Source organism: Tursiops truncatus, chromosome 2, assembly GCF_011762595.2.
Source record: "Tursiops truncatus isolate mTurTru1 chromosome 2, mTurTru1.mat.Y, whole genome shotgun sequence".
Taxonomy (NCBI): Eukaryota; Metazoa; Chordata; class Mammalia; order Artiodactyla; family Delphinidae; genus Tursiops; species Tursiops truncatus.
The window spans coordinates 22409904-22432426 of record NC_047035.1 but is presented as its reverse complement, the minus strand read 5'-3'; the positions used below and the strand labels follow the sequence as shown (position 1 = coordinate 22432426).

The window sequence follows — 22523 nt, the reverse complement described above, 5'->3', positions numbered from 1 at the left end:
ACAGACATTTCTCCAAAGAAGATATACAGACTGCCAACAAACACATGAAAGAATGCTCAACATCATTAATCATTAGAGAAATGCAAATCAAAACTACGATGAGATATCATCTCACACCAGTCAGAATGGCCATCATCAAAAAATCTAGAAACAATAAATGCTGGAGAGGGTGTGGAGAAATGGGAACACTCTTGCACTGCTGGTGGGAATGTGAATTGGTTCAGCCACTATGGAGAACAGTACGGAGGTTCCTTAAAAAACTACAAATAGAACTACCATATGACCCAGCAATCCCACTACTGGGCATATACCCTGAGAAAACCAAAATTCAAAAAGAGTCATGTACCAAAATGTTCACTGCAGCTCTATTTACAATAGCCCGGAGATGGAAACAACCTAAGTGCCACCATCGGATGAATGGATAAAGAAGATGTGGCACATATATACAATGGAGTATTACTCAGTCACAAAAAGAAACGAAATTGAGCTATTTGTAATGAGGTGGATAGACCTAGAGTCTGTCATACAGAGTGAAGTAAGTCAGAAACAGAAAGACAAATACCATATGCTAACACATATATATGGAATTTAAGAAAAAGAAAAGTGTCATGAAGAACCTAAGGGTAAGACAGGAATAAAGACACAGACCTACTAGAGAATGGACTTGAGGATATTGGGAGGGGGAAGGGTGAGCTGTGACCAAGCGAGAGAGAGGCATGGACATATATACGCTAACAAACTTAAGGTAGATAGCTAGTGGAAAGCAGCCGCATAGCACAGGGAGATCAGCTCGCTGCTCTGTGACCGCCTGGAAGGTTGGGATAGGGAGGGTGGGAGGGAGGGAGACGCAAGAGGGAAGAGATATGGGAACATATGTATATGTATAACTGATTCTCTTTGTTATAAAACAGAAACTAACACACCATTGTAAAGCAATTATACTCTAATAAAGATGTAAAAGAAAAAGGCAAAAGTATCACAATTTATGATTAGATTATTTATATCAATAGAATTTTAGACCTTCCAATATACGTTCATCTACATATCTCTAAAGAATATCATGATTCCCTGATATAAACATCAATGTCATTGTCTTTTTTTTTCCCCCAACATCTTTATTGGAGTATAATTGCTCTACAACAGTGTGTTAGCTTCTGCTGTGTAACATAGTGAATCAGCCATACATATACACGTATCCCCATATCTCCTCCCTCTTGCGTCTCCCTCCCACCCTCCCTATCCCACCCCTCTAGGTGGTCACAAAGCACCGAGCTGATCCCCCTGTGCTATGCAGCTGCTTCCCACCAGTCATTCATTCTACATTTGGTAGTGTATATATGTCCATGCCACTCTCTCACCTCGTCTCAGCCCACCCCTCCCCCTCTCCGTGTCCTCAAGTCCACTCTCCACATCTGTGTCTTTATTTCTGTTCTGCCCCTAGGTTCTTCAGAACCCTTTTTTTTTTTTTTTTTTAGATTCCATATATATGGGTTAGAATATGGTATTTGGTTTTCTCTTAAGGAAAGTATACAACCTTACCTTTCTGGGTTTTTTCTGCAATGCTATGCTATTTGTTTGATATTACATAGTCTCAGTAATGACGTAGTTTTGTGATATGATATATATCTTATAATCTTACCAATATTCCAAAATGTAAAGAGCAGAAAAAAATAAATAAGAGCAATTTTTAAGAGAATAAAAGCCTTTGGCCTTCTAATGAATTTTTAAGTGGCACATTAAAGCAGAAAATAAATTAAGCTGGAAAAGAAAAACAGAAGTAGGCACAGAACTATTTTGAAAATCCAAAAATTGTATTATCTGAGCATATAAAATGGCTCAACAAGGCTACTTATTAAACAATTAACTCATTCTTTAAACTATAATGTGTTTTATTTGTAAACCAGTATCATTTTTATTTTAACATACACTTCCAAATATACCCTGGAGTCATTTTTGGAAAATAATTAGTCCTAAAAAACAAAAAAGGAGTAGGCTGTATTACTACTGCCCTAAGGTGGCTCTGTGATTTTATTAAAAATTAAATACTCTTTAGAGGCATTATTCAGTAAAATATTAAAAACATACTTTTTCCAAAATTATTTACAATGTATTTCCACATCACAGACTTACTGGACACTTGAATTTGCAGTGAAATATCTGTTACCCTTTCTTCCTTGATTAACTGTTGCTCTAACTGCGACATGCTGCATTAATTTTTAAGGCTTTTAAAGTGGAAATTACAATGCCTGCTGTGATAATTGTAATACTACCCTAACTGTGGCAATCACTTTAATGCTACCTCTTTGCTTATCATTAGCAATGCTAAGTGATAAAAATAATTATATCAAGAGTATTCTGGGAAATGACTGTTTAACAGATTTTAATATTCTGAAAAGCTCAATCTAGATAACTCTCAGTACCATGGATTAGGATACTGTCTGATGGCATGGACCCTTCTAAATTTCCTCTAATTAAGTAAAATCCCCAGATGGTTCTCAATCAATCAATCCCCCCAACCACTCTTCTCTCTAGCTACCTCCCTTATACCCAGGCTCATTGAACCAGCTGCCAAACCAGGCTGACAACAGAATAATCAAGGTAGAGCAATTTCCTGGGATCAAATCAATTCAGATTCAAGCCTGAAATGCTTAGAGCTGCTTTACCTTGGGGCAACTAGTCATCCAGTAAGTGTCAGATGGGTTAAAGTGAAAAGCACTCCACAATGAGTGCAAAGGGATCACTTCCTCCATCTTTTATATGTCCAAGAAATTCATACATAAAAACGAAAGCATCTTTTCCATGACAGCTCATCTGTCATGAAATAAGCATTTGTCACTCTTAAGTGCTGACAATTGATTTTATAAATATAATTGCCCTACATTTTGCTTTCTTTTGAAAGAAAGTCGACTTATCCAAATGACTATTCTTCTGGAACATTCAGATTTCTTGACAAGTGACAAATGACAAAGCAGAAGTGATAAACCAAGACTAAACATGGATAAAAATCAATCATGACTTTCCTGCTTATTACCTTAGAAACATCTGGGTTTAATTCAATGCAAAGATACAGTTGAGAATCAACATAGGAGCATAAAATCCATTTAAAGTAACTGATTATACAAGAGAAAAGATGATGTGAAATGCATACACAGATCAATGAAATGCTTTTTGTTGCTATCAAAGAGGCACAAAAGTCTTAAAGAGGTTTGAGATCTGATAATACCGTCAGCGAGATTATCAATGTCACTCACTTAACTTATAGAAGCTGCCAGAAAATGCTCCAGTAGTAACGGCTGCATTTTAAACGCTTCTTTCTAACCAATACTTAAGTTGAAATATACAAATAAATGAGATTTTAAAATAAATGCATTGGGGGAAAAGGCATGTGATATTAAGGAAGATTTTGTGATTCTCTTCCATTTGGATATTAGAGAATAATTTCAAATTAGGGAACTAAAAGCTATACTAGAGGAGGAGAGTGGATCTATTTTAAGCGTAAACTCTGAAAAGCCACAGAATGTTAAAAGATTACAAAGGCTTTAAAAAGGTTTTAAAAACTAAGTTACCTTTTACCTTGAAATAGTCTAGACATAAAGACTCTTCTATCAAGAACATCTTGATAGGTTGTATGCACAGCATAGCATTCAAGTGTTTGTTCAAAGGACATATGAATGAATGGTTGGTCACAGCAAAAACCAGTCCTCAGGAATTTGGCTTTTATACCTGATTATTCTTGTCTGTCAGTTGATCAAGAGTTTCAGATTGTTTCTCCAGCGCTCGCTCTAACTTCTTATGCTTAAGCTTCCACTGCCTAATGGACTCCTGAGCTTTCAGCTTCAGCTCTTCTCTCTTCTCCTCTGCCACCTGTCTCAGGGCCTCCGACTGCTGGAACTCAAGGAGGTACTGCTCGGCCTGCTTGGTTGCATCCTCAGCATGCTGAGTCAGCTTTGAGATCTGGAGGTCAGCGCACTTATGTCTGGCATCACATGTCTCAAAGTGATTCTGGATCTCCTTCAGTTCATCCAACATCTCTAGTTGCTGTTTCTCCCTGTTCTCCAATTCACATGTCAAATTCTAGGAAGAAAGCATGTGAGATATCAGGAACACGTTCTTGTCAAAATTAGATGCATAACATATCATCAAACAAGAATCACTAACATCACTAAATTAGCAATCAATCTAGAAAATATGATCTTTTTCCATGTATTTTATGATCACATTAGTTGAGAATAATTTTTTATAAAAGTATTTTCTTTTTTAGACTACTTCATTATCCAAAAAGGAAAAATATTTTTTTTTCCAATTGACTGTCACTAAAATAGAAGGTCTTGCTGATGAGAAAAACAATGTGCATTACTTTAGTAAGAACCTAGTGTTTTGTACAACTGAAGAAATGTCAATGTTTTAAAATTTGTCAGATATCAGAGCAATTATATGCAATCATACGTAATGCTTCACTTTTTGGCAGCACCTAAAATTTTGTTATAATAAAACTCTGTAACAAAAAATGAGCATTGATGATAGAAACATCAGTAATAGATAACACTGTATGTGAAAGTCCATTTAAAAGACTCTCAATAAAGTATTTATAGATAGGTTCTTTCCAGCTAAATCAACATAATGTTGTAAGTTGATGAACTTACCTCGAGCTTATATAAATCACTGCAGGATAGATTTTTAAATAAACTTAAATTTATGTGGAATACATACCTAATCAAGAAAAGAACCTAACATTTTTTTTCTTTTTTTTTTTTTTAAGAACCTAAACTCTTAAAAGCTAGCTTCCTCAAACCAAAAGCGGTCAATAATACATTTGGAACTTACACTTAATCATCATGATTCATACATATTTTTAATCTGAGAAGAATGGGCAAAGATGGATTGTTAACTTCAAAAGTGAGAGGACATTATATAACATTCTATACAAATAAAAGAATGAACATAATCATTAACATTAAGCCACTCTTGTAAAACTCTGGAAGGGAGTGACAAATTCAAATACAAGTGCTTCCAATGTATCCCATAAGCTGTCCCTCCTGAGCCTTAGTTTCCAAATACCTGTGGTTACAACGGTGACATGAAAATGTCATGTGTCCAAGTAAGACTAGGTTCAGAAGGCTAAGATGACGCTGCAAGCTGGACAAACAATAAATATCATCTACACTGTCCTGAAGCACCTACAGAGACTGGAAACATTTAAAAACCTCCTATGACTCTAACAGCAGAATGTTCAGTTCCAGATTCATCATCCCTGAACTGTGGCTCAAATAAAGTTAAATTTCTCTCATGATTAAAGTCATGGTGTGACATTATGGCAATAACATAAAAATAATGCCTCGAAAACAAGAGGTTTGCATTTGCTCAGTTTGCTAAATTCAGTGCAGCCTGGAAGAGATGAGTCACTCCTTTATCCACCCAAACAAAATAGTAAATTGAGAACTGTGCACTTGTTTGTGTGGAAAATTCTAAAATGAGATCAGAAAACCCTAGTGATGGTGGTTTACCCCTTTGCCCTTATCTAAAAGTTTTACCACATGCCAGAAATCAGCTTTATTAACAAGCAGTAGTCAAGTGGTTTCCAGATCAACAGAGAGACACCATTTTTTTCCCCACAACAAAGACTTGGGAGACTGGTTTCACTTGCTATGTGTTAGGCAGATAATTTACAGAAAGGTTAATAAGATCTGGCTACAACACCAAAGAAGATAATAATCTAACTGTGGAGATATTCAGACTATCAGCTAAATTACAAGAGTGGATAGTACAAGGTGATGACGGACAGCTACTTGAACGGGTCTATATCTACAGCATGGCTGGGGAGGGTCTCTCTTAGGAGGTGACATATGAGCTGAGATCTAAATGAGAAGGAGCTGGCAGTAATAACAACAACAACAACTACTACTACTACTAAAGTTTATTAAGCAGTTGTGCAAGGGATAGTGCAAATGCTTTATATGAATTACCTCATTCAATGCCACCACAAAACTAAAGTAAGGCAGTCTTACTATCTTGGTTTTACTGAAAGGTAACGAACACTTGGAACTTGCCCAAGTTCACATACCTAACAAGTGAGAGCACAGGATTCAGACCCAGATACTCTGACTCCAGAGCCCATGTTTTCAACTCTTTACTAAGCTTTCAGATTCCCAAAGGACCCTAACTCCATGCCTCTTAGGTCACCCACTCCCATAGTCTTATCCTAGGGTTTTTTTCAGAACTGTCACCTTTGAAGCAAAAGGTATGTCCAACCCCACCCCTCCCCATTATCTCCCCCTCAGGCCTCTGGCTTTATATACCAATCTTCCCAGTTCCCTTTTCTTCTCCTTTTCTTCTGATACATCTGTTCCTCATTGTCAAGAGGATGACCATTCCCTTGATATTCCTTTTGCTGATTTTAAATTCCAGGCTCTTTAACCTAATTTTCTTAATTTCACTTTAGCCACTCCCTTGCTCACATCTCAAACTCCCTTTAAAAACTGCTCATCTACTGAACTTGAACAGCAAAACCACCAACTCTGGAGGAACTACAAAAATCTCCTATTTCCTATATCAGGTTACTCAGTCCTCCAAGGAAAACCACACATGAGTATCAGGCGATGTGATGGGACACTGAAAGCCATCCTCAGTGCCCAGAAATTCTTCTGCAGGCCCCCACCCAGTCCACTGTACTATCTCTGAACCTAACAGCTTTTTACTCACTGTAGGATATAACATAGCTCCCCTGTGAGAAATAAAATTGAGGCTATTAGGCAGGACACCCCCCAAATTTCCTACATGTACCATCCTGAATCTTACCAATGGTTAGTCTCTCCTCCTCTCTAGGCTCTGAGGAAAAGGGATCTTTTAGAGAAACTAGCCTACCTTTGCTATTTCCTTCCACAACCATCAAGGGATTCACTATACCAGTTAAGTCCTCTCCTTCATGTACTGAACCTCTCTTTCCCTACTAGATCATTCTTCTCTACTTCTCCCATCTTAAAAAACACAGTAATTTTTTTAGAACTAAACAAACAAAAAAAACCTTTATCAATCTGACATGATCTTCTAACCAGTACCCTGTACTCTTCCCTTCCTGTTAAACTCCTGCAAAGAGCAATCCACACTTGATGCCCCACAATCTTATTTCCAATTCACCTCTCGATTCACTGGTACTGGTCCCGATACACAATTAAAATAACTCTCATCAAGATCCCCAAAGATAACCTACAGCCAAATACAATGGACTCTACAAATCTTTCCTAATATCCTCGTTGAATGTGGCACTGCCAATTACTTCTGCTCATTCCTAATCTCTCTTCTTCCCTGACTTTCATAATATACTCTTCACTAGTTCTCCTTTTTCTTCCTGTTTTTTCATAGTCTCCTTCCCTGGGTCTCTTCAAATATTTGGCTTTTAAATAGAGATAACTGTATAGGGTTCTAGTATTAATCATCATTCCATCTAGACAATGCCTTTGGTGGTAAGTATATAGATAAAAAGAGATATAAGTGATTCCTAATTCAGAGCCAGACTGATCTTCTCAAACTCCAAACCTTTAAATATCTAATTACATAATGACTTTCTACACTTGGTAATCCCACGGGCATCTTAATTTCAGCACGTCAAAAAAGTGAATTTATTGGATGCCCAACTCCTAACAAAAAAAATAGTCTTTTTAAAACAGCAGTAAAGGCTCTCTGCTGAGGAAGGATAAAAATGGAGGTGGATTTGTATATTTAAATACAGTGAGAAAGTTGGAAATAACTGCTGTAGGAAAAGAGAAAATCAACGAGATAAATGTTTAAAAGCTGACAAACATAAATGAGGTTACAGTTAGACAGTCTCAAATTTCTAATGGATCCAAGAGTATATAAAATTCTTCGAATTTCTCCAGCATTTCTTTTGAATCCAGAAATAAAATAAGTTCAGCATTATTTATCCTTCTGTAATTACAGAGCACAAGAATAGGCACAGGATTAATATATGCAAGCCCAGAGCTTAACAACATAATAGGAAGATCCTATTCAGTCACTCTTTTGACATTCTCTTTAATCCATCTTCCTCAAAAAACCAATCAGAATAATCTCATTGTAATAAACATTTCTCCCCCATAAATCAAAAGATTATGCTATAGAACCCTCATAACAATTCCTCCAATAAACACACACACTCATACATACATACACACACATCACACACATATACACAGAGAGAGCACATGAAGCATACAAACACATCATTAATGCATGGATAAATGCTTCAAGGTAGGCACGTATAGTAAATATTAGTATCCTCCTATGTACTACATGAAACGTTAAATGGAAGGCAATTTTCTTATTCATTCCATTATGATGATTTTCAATGCCAACATTACTGTCATACATTCCTGGAAGCACCTTCTACCCTGAAGAACTTTTTATATTTAAATTGTGTGAAATTATCTCAGCTACTAAAGCTGGTTAAATTTCATATTACTTAATTAAGCCCATTATTTATTTCTCACTATGTAAGTAACCATCAAAGATAAGAACAATCCAGAAACACACTTTTTACCAAGAATTCCTTCCAGTTGGAGGGGAGGAAAAAACTTTAGGATCCTAAAGGGAACCTTTTTAGTTTCTGTGGCTGGGCCTGAGAATTAAACTAACATAAGACAGATTAACAGGAGAAAAGAACATGAATTTTATTTAATACTTTTATGTATACATAGGAGCCTTCACAGAAAAAAGAAGATGCAAAGAAGTGGTTGGGACTGAGCGCTTATATACCTTTTTAACAAAGAATTTATGGAGAGATGACAAGACAAAGGAAAAGGGATTTAATAGTGGGAAAGTGACTAGGAAATATATGGGGGAATGAAAGATAAGGGTTATTTTAGGTTTGTTTGTACAGATCCATTTTGGCATCAACTCCCAGTCTTCAATGATGACAGTGTTCTTCTCTTCCTGGTACAGAGAGAGCACCTTCCTCATGGGAAATACTGACCTGCTTTTAGGTAGAAACAGGAGGTCAGAGAGCCCTTCCTGCATCTACTGGTTCTCAAGTGCCCTTGGCTGAAAATACTCAATATGCCAAAGTGGCATATTTTCAGGTGGCATGTTCTGATTCCCTTCACAGTACATTACCAAAAGATTTATAAAAGCTCCAACTTACTAAAACTTCATACATTTGAACGGATTTCTTTTCTCTTTCCTTCTTCAGGTGGGAAAATATATTAATGGGTAGTTGTGTTGAGGGTCTCAGGTTTGGTGATAGCTAGAAGGGTTCACAGAACTAGAAGCATATTGAAGCATATAGTTGTACTTATGGTAAGATTTATCAGAGTGAAAAAATACAAGGCAAAATCAGCAAAGGGTAAAGGACATGCAGTGAAGACCAGTGGAAACCAGCTGCAAGCTTCCAAGAGTCTTCTCCTTCCCAGCGGAGACACACAAGACATGCTCAATTCTTCCAGCAGTGAATTCTGACAACACGCATGAAGTGTTGTCTACCAGGGAAGCTCATCAGAGACTCAGTGCCCATAGTTTTAATTAGGGGTTAGTCACTTAGGTACTGTCTGTCTAGTATGTAGCAAATTTCCAGACTCCCAGAAGGAAAGCAGGTGTTCAGCATAAACCACATTTTGTTTGTACAAAAGGTCCAGTCACAGTGAACTACCCTTATCATTTAGGAAAGGTTTCATATCAGTGTAGAGAAATGATTATCACTCAAGTTCCTAGATGCCAGACAAGGGCCTACCTTGCAAGCAGGTAGGCTGAGGAAATTTCCTCAGGAGGCTGAGGAAATCTGTCTCAGGCCTATTAAGTTAACTCTTCTCTTCCCAGTAGTAAAATGGCCAAAGAACAGAAAGGAAAAAAGATAATAATGCCCTAAATAAGTTCTTAATTAAAAAACAATTAACTATAAATAATACCTGTAAAACAATGCATTTAGAAGTTGATAGAAAAGAACCCTCTCCCTTTAAAATTGGTTGGCTTTGGCTGCCACTGGCTCCCTCTTTAATAGCTGCAGTGGTTGTACTCAAATTCTAAGAAAATTACAGATGACCTACTCATATGAATAAGGCATTAAAACACAAATAGAAAAAAAAAGAGAGATATTCTATTAAAAAAATAATGTAGATAGGACCCACCATAAATTCTAGCATTAACGGATCACACATCTAAGATCATAATTTTACTTATTTTGATTACAAGGGATATTTATCAAGTTGAAATTACAAAAGTGGAAAAATTGGATAAGGTAGGAGAATAATGGAGCAAGTATACAGAATAAAGAAATCAGCTCTGTCTAGCATACAAAAATCTTTCCACCCACCTTCTTCCCATTATCTCATATTCATGAAGAAGAATTGCTAAGCCTACATTCAAAACATTTTCCATGAGGAATTAATTAAGGGAGAAAAAGTGGACTATGGTGTAAGTGGCAACAATGATTATTTGTTCAACGATGTAACTAAAATACAACAAAATACAATTTCTCCTCTACTCTTAATTGACAGTCAACACACACAAAAGATTAGGCACCTTAGTGAACACTTAAAAGTAAAAACCTGAAAGAAGATGGGGCACATATATACAATGGAATATTACTCAGCCATAAAAAGAAACAAAATTGAGTTATCTGTAGTGAGATGGATGGACCTAGAGTCTGTCATACAGAGTGAAGTCAGAAAGAGAAAAACAAATACCATACGCTAACACATATATATGGAATCCAAAAAAAAAAAAAAGGTCATGAAGAACCTAGGGGCAGGATGGGAATAAAGACGCAGACCTACTAGAGAACAGACTTGAGGATACAGGGAGGGGGAAGGGTAAGCTGGGACAAAGTGAGAGAGTGGCATGGACATATATACACTACCAAATGTAAAACAGATAGCTAGTGGGAAGCTGCTGCATAGCACAGGGAGATCAGCTCGGGGCTTTGTGACCACCTAGAGGAGTGGGATAGGGAGGGTGGGAGGGAGGGAGACGCAAGAAGGAAGAGATGTGGGGATGTATGTATAGCTGATTCACTTTGTTATAAAGCAGAAACTAACACACCATTGTAAGGCAATTATACTCCAATAAAGGTATTAAAAAAATAAAATAAAATAAAAGTGAAAACCTGCCCCAAATAAGCCAGGGTACAGTGAATGGCATTTATTTTAAATAAACATTTCCATATACAGTATTATGTACTTCATGTGGAAACTTGTAATGGCAATGAGAAAACAGCTAGACTTAAAAGACTCAAAAGTAACACCTATAGGGAGACAGTGGCATACCACGGAAAGAGCATGGCTTGAGTTCAAATCCCTGCTCTGCCAGTCTATGACCTTAGAAGAACTGCTTACTATCTGTGAACCAAAGTAACAAGTGAATTTATAAAATGGGCTCAGTAACATTTACACCACAGAACAATGATGACCTACATGAGATCACTTAGATAAAACAGCTGGAAGAGTGACTGGCACATTTCAGGAACTCAACAATGATAGCTCGTTATAACTAACTAGAAACAATGTTAGAATTAAAGAAGCAATCCAATGCCTACATTTTAGAGATAAGGAAATGGAAGGCAGCAGAAGATAAAGTGATCAATCCAAGATAAGGGAGATAGTTTTCAGCCACAGGTCCCTAATATTCAAACCAATATTGATCCCACATCAGTATATTACTGACTTGGATACTAGCCAACCTTCTTAATAATTAAATAAGTTGCCATGCTCCTTCCTGAGACAGAAGGAAATCCTGAATAGGAATTATACAATCTCTGATGCATAGAAGTTTCTAGAACTTTTTCTGAAACAGAGAGAAAAACCACAGGATAAGGTTGACTTGGGTTAAAAAAAACCAGAAAAGTACTGTAAGAGAAATACTGATTGGGGCAAATATGACCAAGCAGGAGGGAAGCAATATCAAGGGTAACTACTAGAAACAGGATTTAAGTTTGTAAATTTAAGAGAAACTATTCTGATCAGCAAGACCTCATAAAGAAGGAGACAAAGTAAGGACACAATGGACAAACTAAAGTGTAAAGAAGAGAAAAGACCGGGTCACTGATGGAAAGGAGATGAGCATCCATGCCCAATGATAGCATGCGCAAGAGCCGCAGAGTGGCCGAGCCATCTGAGGCTGCCCATGAAGAGCAATAGCTCAAGAGGGCTAAAGAAGACTGGAAGATGAGTTGAGAAATCAGGTTGCGGGGATGCCAAAATCCAGTTTAAGCTTTCAACAGTTTTTAAGCAAGGGTGTAACATGATCAGACATGTGCTTGAGAAAGATTAATCACCAAAGGACATTATCCTAACATTAGGATAGTAAAATATTAGAGCAACATTAAAAATCATTGAAGATCATCCTTTTAAAGCAGGAAAGGACTTTGAGAACCAATTCTTCTCTCATCTAAGTTCAATTTCAGCAATCAAATTCGATGGAGCTGGTTTACAACAGACAAGAAGGAACAGTGGCATTTAAGAGGCAAGAAAAAAAAAAAAAACACTATTGACACTTGTCAGTCTTCCTAAAGAAAATACAGATATATTTCCCTTCAGTCCAATAAACACTTACTGCATTCAGCAACAACCAAGCTGCCAAGACACAAAGCTGAGTAAGACAGTATGGTTCTATGTTCTACTCCTCTGGAGAACCATACAGCCTAGTTGGGGAAACAGACATGTAAGTTATTTTGAATAAATGCGATAAATATGAGCAGTTCTTTCTTCTCTATTTCAAATTTTGCCTCTTCCCCATTTATGCTACCAAATATATACTTATGTTTTATTCTTCAATGTCTTTATCTGATTATGTAATGTTTTCTAACAATAATTATTTGTCCAAAGAAAAGAGCCCCGAACAACATTAGGGAGTGACAAAGGGAACAAAAAGAAGATAATTCAAAGTTGCTGCTGAAAGTAATAAACAGAGAGTGAGAAAGAGAGGGAAGGATGGGGAAGAGAGAGACAGAAACGGAGATAGAGAGACAATGAATGCTCATGCCAGCCAATCCCAGAACTCAAACCACCAACAGCACTAAGGCAAGAGTATGCCTAGCACTCCTGCCCTGTTTCCCTCTGATGCCTTCTTTCAAGATGGACATGCCCTTAACATTGGTGTTGGTAGGGGAAACGGGATTGAAAGGAGTATGGAGAAGAGGAAAAAGATTAACAAGAAAATCTGATCAATAAGACACCTTTCCCAAATATTCACAAATAAAGCCTTCTGTAAGAATTCAAATAATTTGATTCTGTAATGTTTGGAAAAAATACCAAAATAGGGGCAAGCCAAGTGGAAATACAATCATGTGTAAAGACTCTATTTACTAATGAAAAATACAATAGTTGTACCTATACATACACACTTTTTAGTGTGCTAAACACACGCACTGTAAAATTATGTGGTGTTTGTATTATACTCATTTTACCAAAAATAAAGAATATTTTAAAATTTTAATTATTATAGAGATTAAGAATTTTTACATCTTGGCATCAATGACAACTTCATTTTAAGCATAAAATATTTTGGTTTAAAAACACTTGGTTGGAAACACAACTCTTAATTATAATATTTACCATTTAAAAACACACAAACCACAATAGAATAATCTGTTTTACAATACAGTTCCTAGAAACCCAATAGAATAAAAGTAGTAACTGTTTGAATGTACCAAAGTGATACACTGAAACAAAAATGATGTTTAAAGCATAAAGCTCAGTTCATTACAAGGGAAAAAAAACAGTGACATTAAAGCTAATAAATAACAAGCCTCAAGTAGAATACCATTTGAAATAGAATTCAGTTAATCATCTTTAACACTATGTGAACAATGTATTTGTTCACTAATTCCAGCCCAAAATATGACTTCCTTAAAGCAGGGACAAGATGAAAATGTTGACTGAAGAAAACAGTAACATTATATCCAAAACGAGATGCAAAGAGCCCAGTGAGGAAGGTGATTAACTCAAGTAACAGGAAAAAATATTAGAATTTTATATTTTTTGTTTTTATTGAAATTAAACTCTTTTCCAGCATGTTGGAACATTTTTGTTTTCATGTGACCAGTTAATTGTATTCATAGATGATTTAGTTTCAACTAAAATGGACAGGAAGCTTTAAAAAAAAAAACTGTAAAGAAGGGCTTCCCTGGTGGCGCAGTGGTTGAGAGTCCGCCTGCCGATGCAGGGGACGCGGACTCGTGCCCTGGTCTGGGAAGATCCCACATGCCGTGGAGCGGCTGGGCCCGTGAGCCATGGCCGCTGAGCCTGTGCTCCACAATGGGAGAAGCCCATGTATGCAAAAAAAAAAAAAAAAAAAAAAAAAAATATAAAGAAACTACAGGTTGAATATAACATTACTAATGCATGGATATGTGTTTGTAAATGTGATATTAGGTCTAACATGAATTCAACCTGTGTTTGCTAAGTACCACCAGGTTAGGCTCAAAAGCTATGAAAAAGATAAGGCAAGGTCATGTTTCTCAACAGAAAGAAAAACCTGATTACTGCACTGTTGTGTATGACCCAATAGTAGTCAGCCTCTAGCCCCACTTCCTAATATACTCTCCTGTTCCATGGAGGCTACAAAACCAAATGCTCAGCACTCCCTAGAGCTAGGTTCCAGGGGCAAATCAGATGCAATGCAGAGACATTTAGAGATTTAGAATGTGGAAGAGAGGCAGGGACCATATACTTGCTAATTTGGCTTTTTACTTCTTGCCAGCAAGGTCATAAAAGATAAAATTTATTCTGTTCTGTAGTGAATCTCTCCCTTTGTGCTATCCATCCTTTCTTGGAAGCCTAGGCAGGGCCACATCTGCCAACATTATAAACAACTATTGTATAAAATACCTAAAGCAGTTCTATTTCCCATACTAAACCCTAACTGATATTATAAAGTTTTGCCTTTACTGAGTAAATAAAAGAACTAACAGATTTAATAGGATTTCACCAGAAATTCTCAGATTCTCAATTAAGCCATGCCCCAATCACCTCTACTGGGAAATTAACTTGACATATTCTTACATGTCTTGATGAACTCATTCATTTCAGCATAATTCAGGTGTTTTATGAACAGATACCGAGAGGACAACTAATCAATTTTCCACAGTAGGAAGAACTAAGGCAAGTCTCTTTTAATAAAAGAACTCAAATCAATCAAAACAAGTGTGGTAGCACCGAAATATACCTACATGCAGTTAAAATAGACCACCACTCATTGGGATCATACTATTTAAAACTTTTTTTTTAAGTCATGATTGGTTAAAATCTATGAGTCAATTATTTTTAACTCAAGCAAAACACGTATTAATAATCTTTAAAAACTGCTTCAAACCCTTAATGAGTGAGGGATCAGCCACATAAAACATCAGGGGCCATTATGGTAACCATGTCACAAATATTCTTCCTTTAAAAACATTAACCTTCTGCCTTTTCTATCATACTAATTTTGACCACATATACTATTATCATTTTCTTTTCCCCCAATGAAGCAGAGACACACAAAGGATATTACTTCCAAATAATAGGTTCCTCAGTCTTTCTCAGTGATTAAAAATAATTATTTCTCCACAAGTCCTATGAGAACATATCTGCTTCATACAATTACAGTTTCCTTGTACTTTTTAATGAAACATGATACTAAGCTTAAGCAAAGTACACAAAGTAATGTTCAATTAATTAAATACATTCATCTCTTTGTGAAGAAATAAAATATTAACTTCTGCTTCATTAGCAGTGATGTTCACTACACGGAACATTTTAAATACACATTTCTTCAGAGCGTTTAACTTAAAACACGGGGGGACATATAATTATCATCTAAGGCCCCAGCAACACACTAGGGGAATTCTGACCCTGGCACACATATCTCAAAGTACATTTGCGTTTTCTTAATTTTTCTCATACTCTGTAGACTGATAAATTTAACTCTGCAACTCTGATGTTTAAAGTAGGCACTCTGGGAAAAGAAAATTTGAATATAGATAGGATAAAACTGTTCTAAGCAACTGCTTTAAGCAGACTGGTATTTGGGACAACCCTTGTTGGAGGTGGAACAACCTGTGGTTACACACTTGCTATGAAATGCAACAGCCCAAAGCAGGTATCAGAGAAAGATGTTCACCTGTGACTTTCCAGTGTTGATGTGGCAGCTTAGAGGATGAAGATAAATTATGTAGTTCAACTAAAGAAGTATTATTCCTAATTATATGACATATCATGAAGAGGAGAAACTAAGTGTAACATAGCACAATACTATTGCTCTACATCACTATAGAGCATTACGATTTATTTGAAACAGATCAGACACATTGTCTTATATGATACAATAACCTTGTGCAATTGGGAGAAATCAATTTTTCTATTTTAGACAGGAGGAGAAAAGAGAAGCTAAGGAAAGCTAAATGAGATAAAAGAGGCCTATTTTCTTTTTGTAAAGTAAAGTATTTTGAACAAAACTAATGATCCCTTGAGATACCACCTCACACCCATTCAGGTGGCTACTACTTTAAAAAAAAAAGAAACCAGAAAACAGAAAACAAGTGGTGGAGAAATTGGACGTCTGTGCACTGTTGATGGAAAAATAAAATGGTACAGTGGCTCTAGTAAACAGTATGGTGGTTCCTCAAAAGATTAAACACAGAATTACCATATGATCCAGCAATTCCTCTTCTGGGTATGTACCCCAAAGAACTGGAAGCAGGTCTTGAAGAGATGTTTAGATACCCATGTTCAAAGCAGCGTTATTTACAATAACTAAAATGTGGAAGCAACCCAACTATTCATCAACTGATGCATGGATAAGCTATATATATATATATATATACACACACATATATATATATATATACACACAATGAATATTATTCAACCTTAAAAAGGGAGGAAATTCTGCAATATGCTACAACAGGGATGAACCTTGAGGATATGAGGATATTATGGTAAGTGAAATAGCCAATCGCAAAAAGACAAATACCATATGACTCCGCTTACATGAGGTATTGATATTTAGAGTAGTCAAAATCATAGACAGAAAGTATAGTGGTACTTGCCAGATGCTGGGGGGAGGGGAGAATGGGGGGTTACTGTTTTAATATGTGTAGAGTTTCAGTGGGGGTGGGGATGGATGATGTGATAGCTGCACAGCAATCTGAAAGCATTTAGTACCACTGAGCGGGTCACTGAAAAATGGTTAAGAAGTTAAGTTTTACGTTATGTGTACTTTACCACAAAAAAGGAAAAATAAAAATAATCCCTTTTTTAACTATGGTAGACATAGAAGGGGATGGCTTTGAGAAATGCTTCTATAATCAGCCCCTCAATAAAGTCAAAGAATATGATCCTCCCCCCACACAGCCAGACCACATTCAGACAATCAAAGTAAAATCAGTGTGTTTTCTATACCAATGAGAATTCAAGATATGGCTCCTAAGCCAATTTCATACCATCTAATCACATTGCCACCTGTTAATTCCACTGATATTTAAAGTTCAGTAAAATTAAAAATTCAGTCACACTGACCTCATTTCAAGTGCTCAATACGTACATCTGGCTAACCTGTGTGGACAGTGCAGATACAAAACATCTCTATCACTGCTGGAGGGCTACTGGACCCTGCTAACCTAAAGCAACCACTCGATGTTTTTTCTAATTTTTCTTATCCTTTATATATACAGGTAGAGCCTTTGTTTCTAATGTTGATCATGTACATTCTCTTTTCTAAGTTTAAAACAAATTGCATAAATTTTACTTAAGAGTGAAAAAAAATTTTTGTTCTCAATAAAAATAAATACTTAGGACAATATGTTTTGTGGGAGCAATGTGACCGAAAATGATTCACTGGGTTCTTTTGTTTGTTTTTGGTTTAGCTTTAAAGCTCTGGTCAAAGTTCATTTTATTTGTGTCTTAACTGAAATATATCACTTCTTAATGTTAGTAATTTATCTACATAGCCTGTTGGATTTTTAAAATATCAATTGGAAATAAAGACAGCATAATTAATTCCTTTCCAAAGAGATACCTTTCTTTTTCCTTTCATTATTGCCTGGACCAGGAGTCCCAGTATGTTGCTGAATAAGAGGGAAGTGCTTGCCTCATTTACAACCAATAATTCACTGTTAAGCATGGTGTTTGTTATAGGTTTTCAGTAGGTACTCTGCAGTATCAAGAAGTTTCCCTCTCTTCCTTTTAACTAAGACTTTCCCTAATTAATGGATGTTAAATTTTCATAAGTGCTTTATCTGTTGAGGTAATAATGGTTTTTTCCTCTTATGCTGGTTACTCTACAAACTTTATTTAAATCAACCAGGCGCTACTGGAATAAACCAAATATACACAAATGATATATAAAGATGACACAGGTCCTAACTTGGATACATGTACTGTAAATATTTCCTCCCAATGTAGCTTGTTTTTTTCATTTTCCTAATGGTACCAAGCATAAAGCAGAAATCTTTAACTCTGTCAAAATCAAATTTATATATTTTTTCATTTATGATTCATGCTTTTGGTGTCCTAGTAAGAAATCTTTGTTTACCGGACGCTGTGAATGCTTTCATTTTCTTCCCCTGTATTAGTTATTTATCCATTACTCTTCTTTTAGTGGTTACCCTAGATATTTCTATATGCAACCTCGACTTATTAACATTTAGATTAGTAATTTTACAACTTTCTTCATCTTAGAACCAAGGACTTTAAAAACACTTCAACTTAATGTACAATTCCCAAATTAAGCAGTATTATTGATGTCATTTTAATTTTCTAAATAATTTAAATAAGATATTATTACAACTGGTTTCAAGTCAATATTCATTTAGACTTTTCCCAAATTTTTACCTCACGTATTGGTCTTCATTCGCTGCTACATTTTTCTTCTTTCCTCTTCAAAAAATTACCTTGACCGTATCAGTTCTGCTAAAACTGAATTCATCAGTTCTTGCTGTCTAGAAATATCTTTACTTCACCTTCAGTTCTGAAGAATATTTTCACTGGGTATGGATCTAGATTGGCAATTATTTTACTTCAGTACTTTGAAGACATCTTCCTATTCTTCTAGTTTCCATTTTGATCATTTATGGTAATACATCTTCTTTCCCCTCTAGCTGCATTTGAGGTTTTCTCTTTCTCTTTGGTTTTACTAATTTTACTATGACATGTCTAGTTGTGATTTTTATTGTATCTGTCCTGTTTGGGATTCTTAGGACTTCTTAATTATGGGAACTGATGTCTTTTCTCTTCAAATATTGCTTCTGCCTCTCTCTTCTACTTTTAAGATTCCAATTATATATACATTAGAACTTCAGAACTTTTCATTATGTCCCACCTATCTGTTATAAATGTTTCCATATTTTCCATCATTTGTCTCTCTGTGACTCAGAGTGGATATTTTTTTCCTAATTGGTACACTATTTCTCCCAAGGAGGAAGACTTCTGAAATGGCAATGTAAGGAGGTTAGCAGACCCTATTCCCAGCAAAACAACCAGTTAACTGGTAAAAATTATTTTAAAAAATAAAAACCATTTAAAACATCTGGAAATTGTCCTAAGGGCATAGAGCAAATAAAGAAACATTTATTTAAGAAAATCTATTAAATCTTGGTAAGAATAATGAGAGGCTGTGGCATCTCAGCCACAATCTATTCCAAGGTACGCTTCCTTAGCTCAGTGTGAATGAAGCAACACTCCAGGCAAGTATAGCCCAAGAAGACAGGGCTTCCCCTATGCCCAGCTCCCAGTCTAGGGCTACAAATTCACCCATAGACGGGCAGGCCCCCAGATCAGAATTGCAGAAGCTCTATCCCAAGAAGGCACAGCCAAAGGACAAGTCTCCTTTCCCCCAACCAACCCCCACTTGTAGGGCAAAAGGCATAGTACATCTAGATTGCCCCTGCCCAAGTTCACTCAATACAGTGAAGGATCCATAACAGAAGGGGCAAACTGTGAAGATCAGAGACTACCATTCCTACCCAACACCACACCTGAAGAGCTGGAGGATCACTCCAGAGGGAAACAAATTATAGTCCCTGAATTCAGCTCCAATGCAGGGATGCAGAGGTTCTGCTGAGAAGGAGAGAGGTCATATGAACAGAAAGCTCAACAGCTCTGCTGTTATTTGTAACAGAGCATAAGAAAATTCATTTCTAAGGATGATGTCAAAAACAATGGCGATCTTGGGTGTGAGCAGTTAAGAGGCTGGTGGTTTCCATATCACTAGTAGGAACAAGTGAAACAACAGATCAGATAGAAGTTTAATAGAGAGAATCAAGTAAAGGATAGCTAAGGAGAGCTCTCTTGGGATCAGAGAATGCCCCGAAGACTGGCAACACCCTAGCCTTGCAAAGAGGCCCAACCTTAACTGAATCAGATTGTGGAGCAATTTATACCAAAGGGCACTGTCAAAAAAAAAAAAAATCATCTAGCAGTTAGTGGAGAGGATAAAAGCTAAGTGAGATAACAACAAAGTCAGCCTAGCCAGAGCTGAATGGGAGGAGCAGGGAAATAGACAATCAAAGAGAGTCCAGCTAAAACAATAATCATCCCTGGTGGTCATGGAGGCTGTGCACATACCCAAGGCTACAAATATAAATGAAGCGTGTGACATAATAATGAAATCACTAAACCTGTAAAACTATGAAACCATTGTTTCAGATTTTCAATCACCAAATACCAATTTCTATTTGAAGATATTTCTGCTATTTTGTCTTCTGATGACTCTTTGCCTTTATATATATATATAATATATATAATATATAATAATAATATATAAACAATATAATATATATATTGTTCTGTCCTTGGAGAGTAGGAGCCATCTTGGTGCAGTAGGGATGGAGGAGCCTCATGCCCACTTCCAAAGGTTCAAGGCCCCAAGCCCATACCCCTGGTTCTCCATTTTAAGCCTCACAGTGATTCTGCCCACCCACACTGAAGAGGTCTGGTTTTTCTAGTGAATTGACACTTCAGTGCTAAATGCAAGTTCAGTGATTGTGCCTTTATTGAGGGCAATGTTGATTTCATTTGTGTACACCCAGATCCTAGCACCAGACCCAACAGGCCCTTAATCAAAATTTATTGAATGAAATGACTGCATAAGTTTTTTTTCTCATTGCCAATTAGAAAATAGAAAAAACAGAACACAAAACCAGAAACCAAACCACATACTATATTATACATCCTAAGCATATATATGGATGGAGGCCTCATAAAATTCTTTAGAGAATTAAGAAAAAAAATAAAATTCTTTACAGAATTAAGAAAAAAAAATGTATCTAATCTTCCGTTAAACTCTACCTACCTATCCAGCTCTTAATTTAGTTATTATATATTTCAATACTCAGATTTCTAGTGATTCTTTTCATAATATCCTATTCTCTGCTAGGATTAAATATCTTATAACGTAATTTCTTAACATATTAATAACCATCAGTTAAAGTTGATTTCTGTTAACACCTATATCTGAATAGTCTATCTGCTGGTTTCTATCTCTTGCTTTTTTTTCTCTTGCTAAAAAGTAGTGTGGTTTTGTTTCCCGATCTGCCTGCTAAGTTTTGATTAAAGGCTAGACATTGTATGACAAATTATAGAAACAATATCAGGGCTCAGGATGATCATACCTTCTTCCCCAAAAGATTTACAGTTGACCCTTGAACAACACAGGGGTTTAATTCAAGTATAATTTATAGTTGGCCCTCGGTATCCATGGTTCCTCCACGTCCATGGATTCAACCAACCACAGATCATGTAGTACTGAAATATTTACTATTCAGAAATATCTGCATATAAGTGGACCCATGCAATTCAGACTCATGTTATTCAAGAGTCAACTGTACTTTTGTGTAAATGGGCAGTAAGGATAAGGACAGATAAAATCAAAGCAGATTCAAAGCTATGTTACAGTCTTTGTGACTGTTAGTATATTTTCAGTTCACTCAGACTCCTGAAGTTTAGCCCTTTGGGTATCCCAACTGAAACTGCAAGATGTTCACCGGGCTCCTCCTCTTCAATGGGCCTAAGCTCTGTTGTAAACTCTGCTCAATTTGCGATTCAGAACCCATTACAAGGGAAAATGATGCTAAGTGTCAGGCCCATCACTTTTTGCACTCCGAATACTTGATCCCTCTTGTCCTTGTCCCCAGATAACTCTCTGATAACTTCAAACAGATTTTTTTAAATATATGTCTTCCCCAGCTTTTCTAGTTTTTCTTAGTGGGAGGTACTGTTCTTTAATCAGAATTGCCAAAAGTTTGCCTAATTTATAATCTTCTTTAAGGAAGAGCAAACAGTCTAACATTTTGTCATTACAGGTTCCCCCAAAATAAAAGATTGCATAATATAAACACATACTTCACCCAGTGAAGTACTAGAGACTAAATGCATTTAATAGATTTGAAAAAACTTGCTAACATTAACCTTTATGTTAGCCATGGATACTTATTAAAAACTAAAAGAATGTTTTCTCAGTGCATATGAATAATTTAATTTTCTTACAAAGATAATTCATACTATTTGAACATTTCCAAGAGTATAATGAACGTGCTGACTTTTTTGTGGTTTAAGGCTCAGTAC

At 36.3% G+C, this 22523-nt stretch overlaps 1 protein-coding gene across 5 annotated transcripts in view; it reads right to left on the bottom strand.

Annotated features, from left to right (window-relative positions):
• Positions 1-22523, bottom strand: part of CEP128 (centrosomal protein 128) — a 439104-nt gene that overhangs the window by 297452 nt on the left and 119129 nt on the right. For all 5 annotated transcript variants that reach the window (XM_033850758.2, XM_073800169.1, XM_033850760.2 and 2 more), the window contains one exon: positions 3724-4074. In XM_033850758.2, the coding sequence (XP_033706649.1) occupies positions 3724-4074 (351 nt within the window). The remainder of the gene's footprint in view (positions 1-3723; positions 4075-22523) is intronic.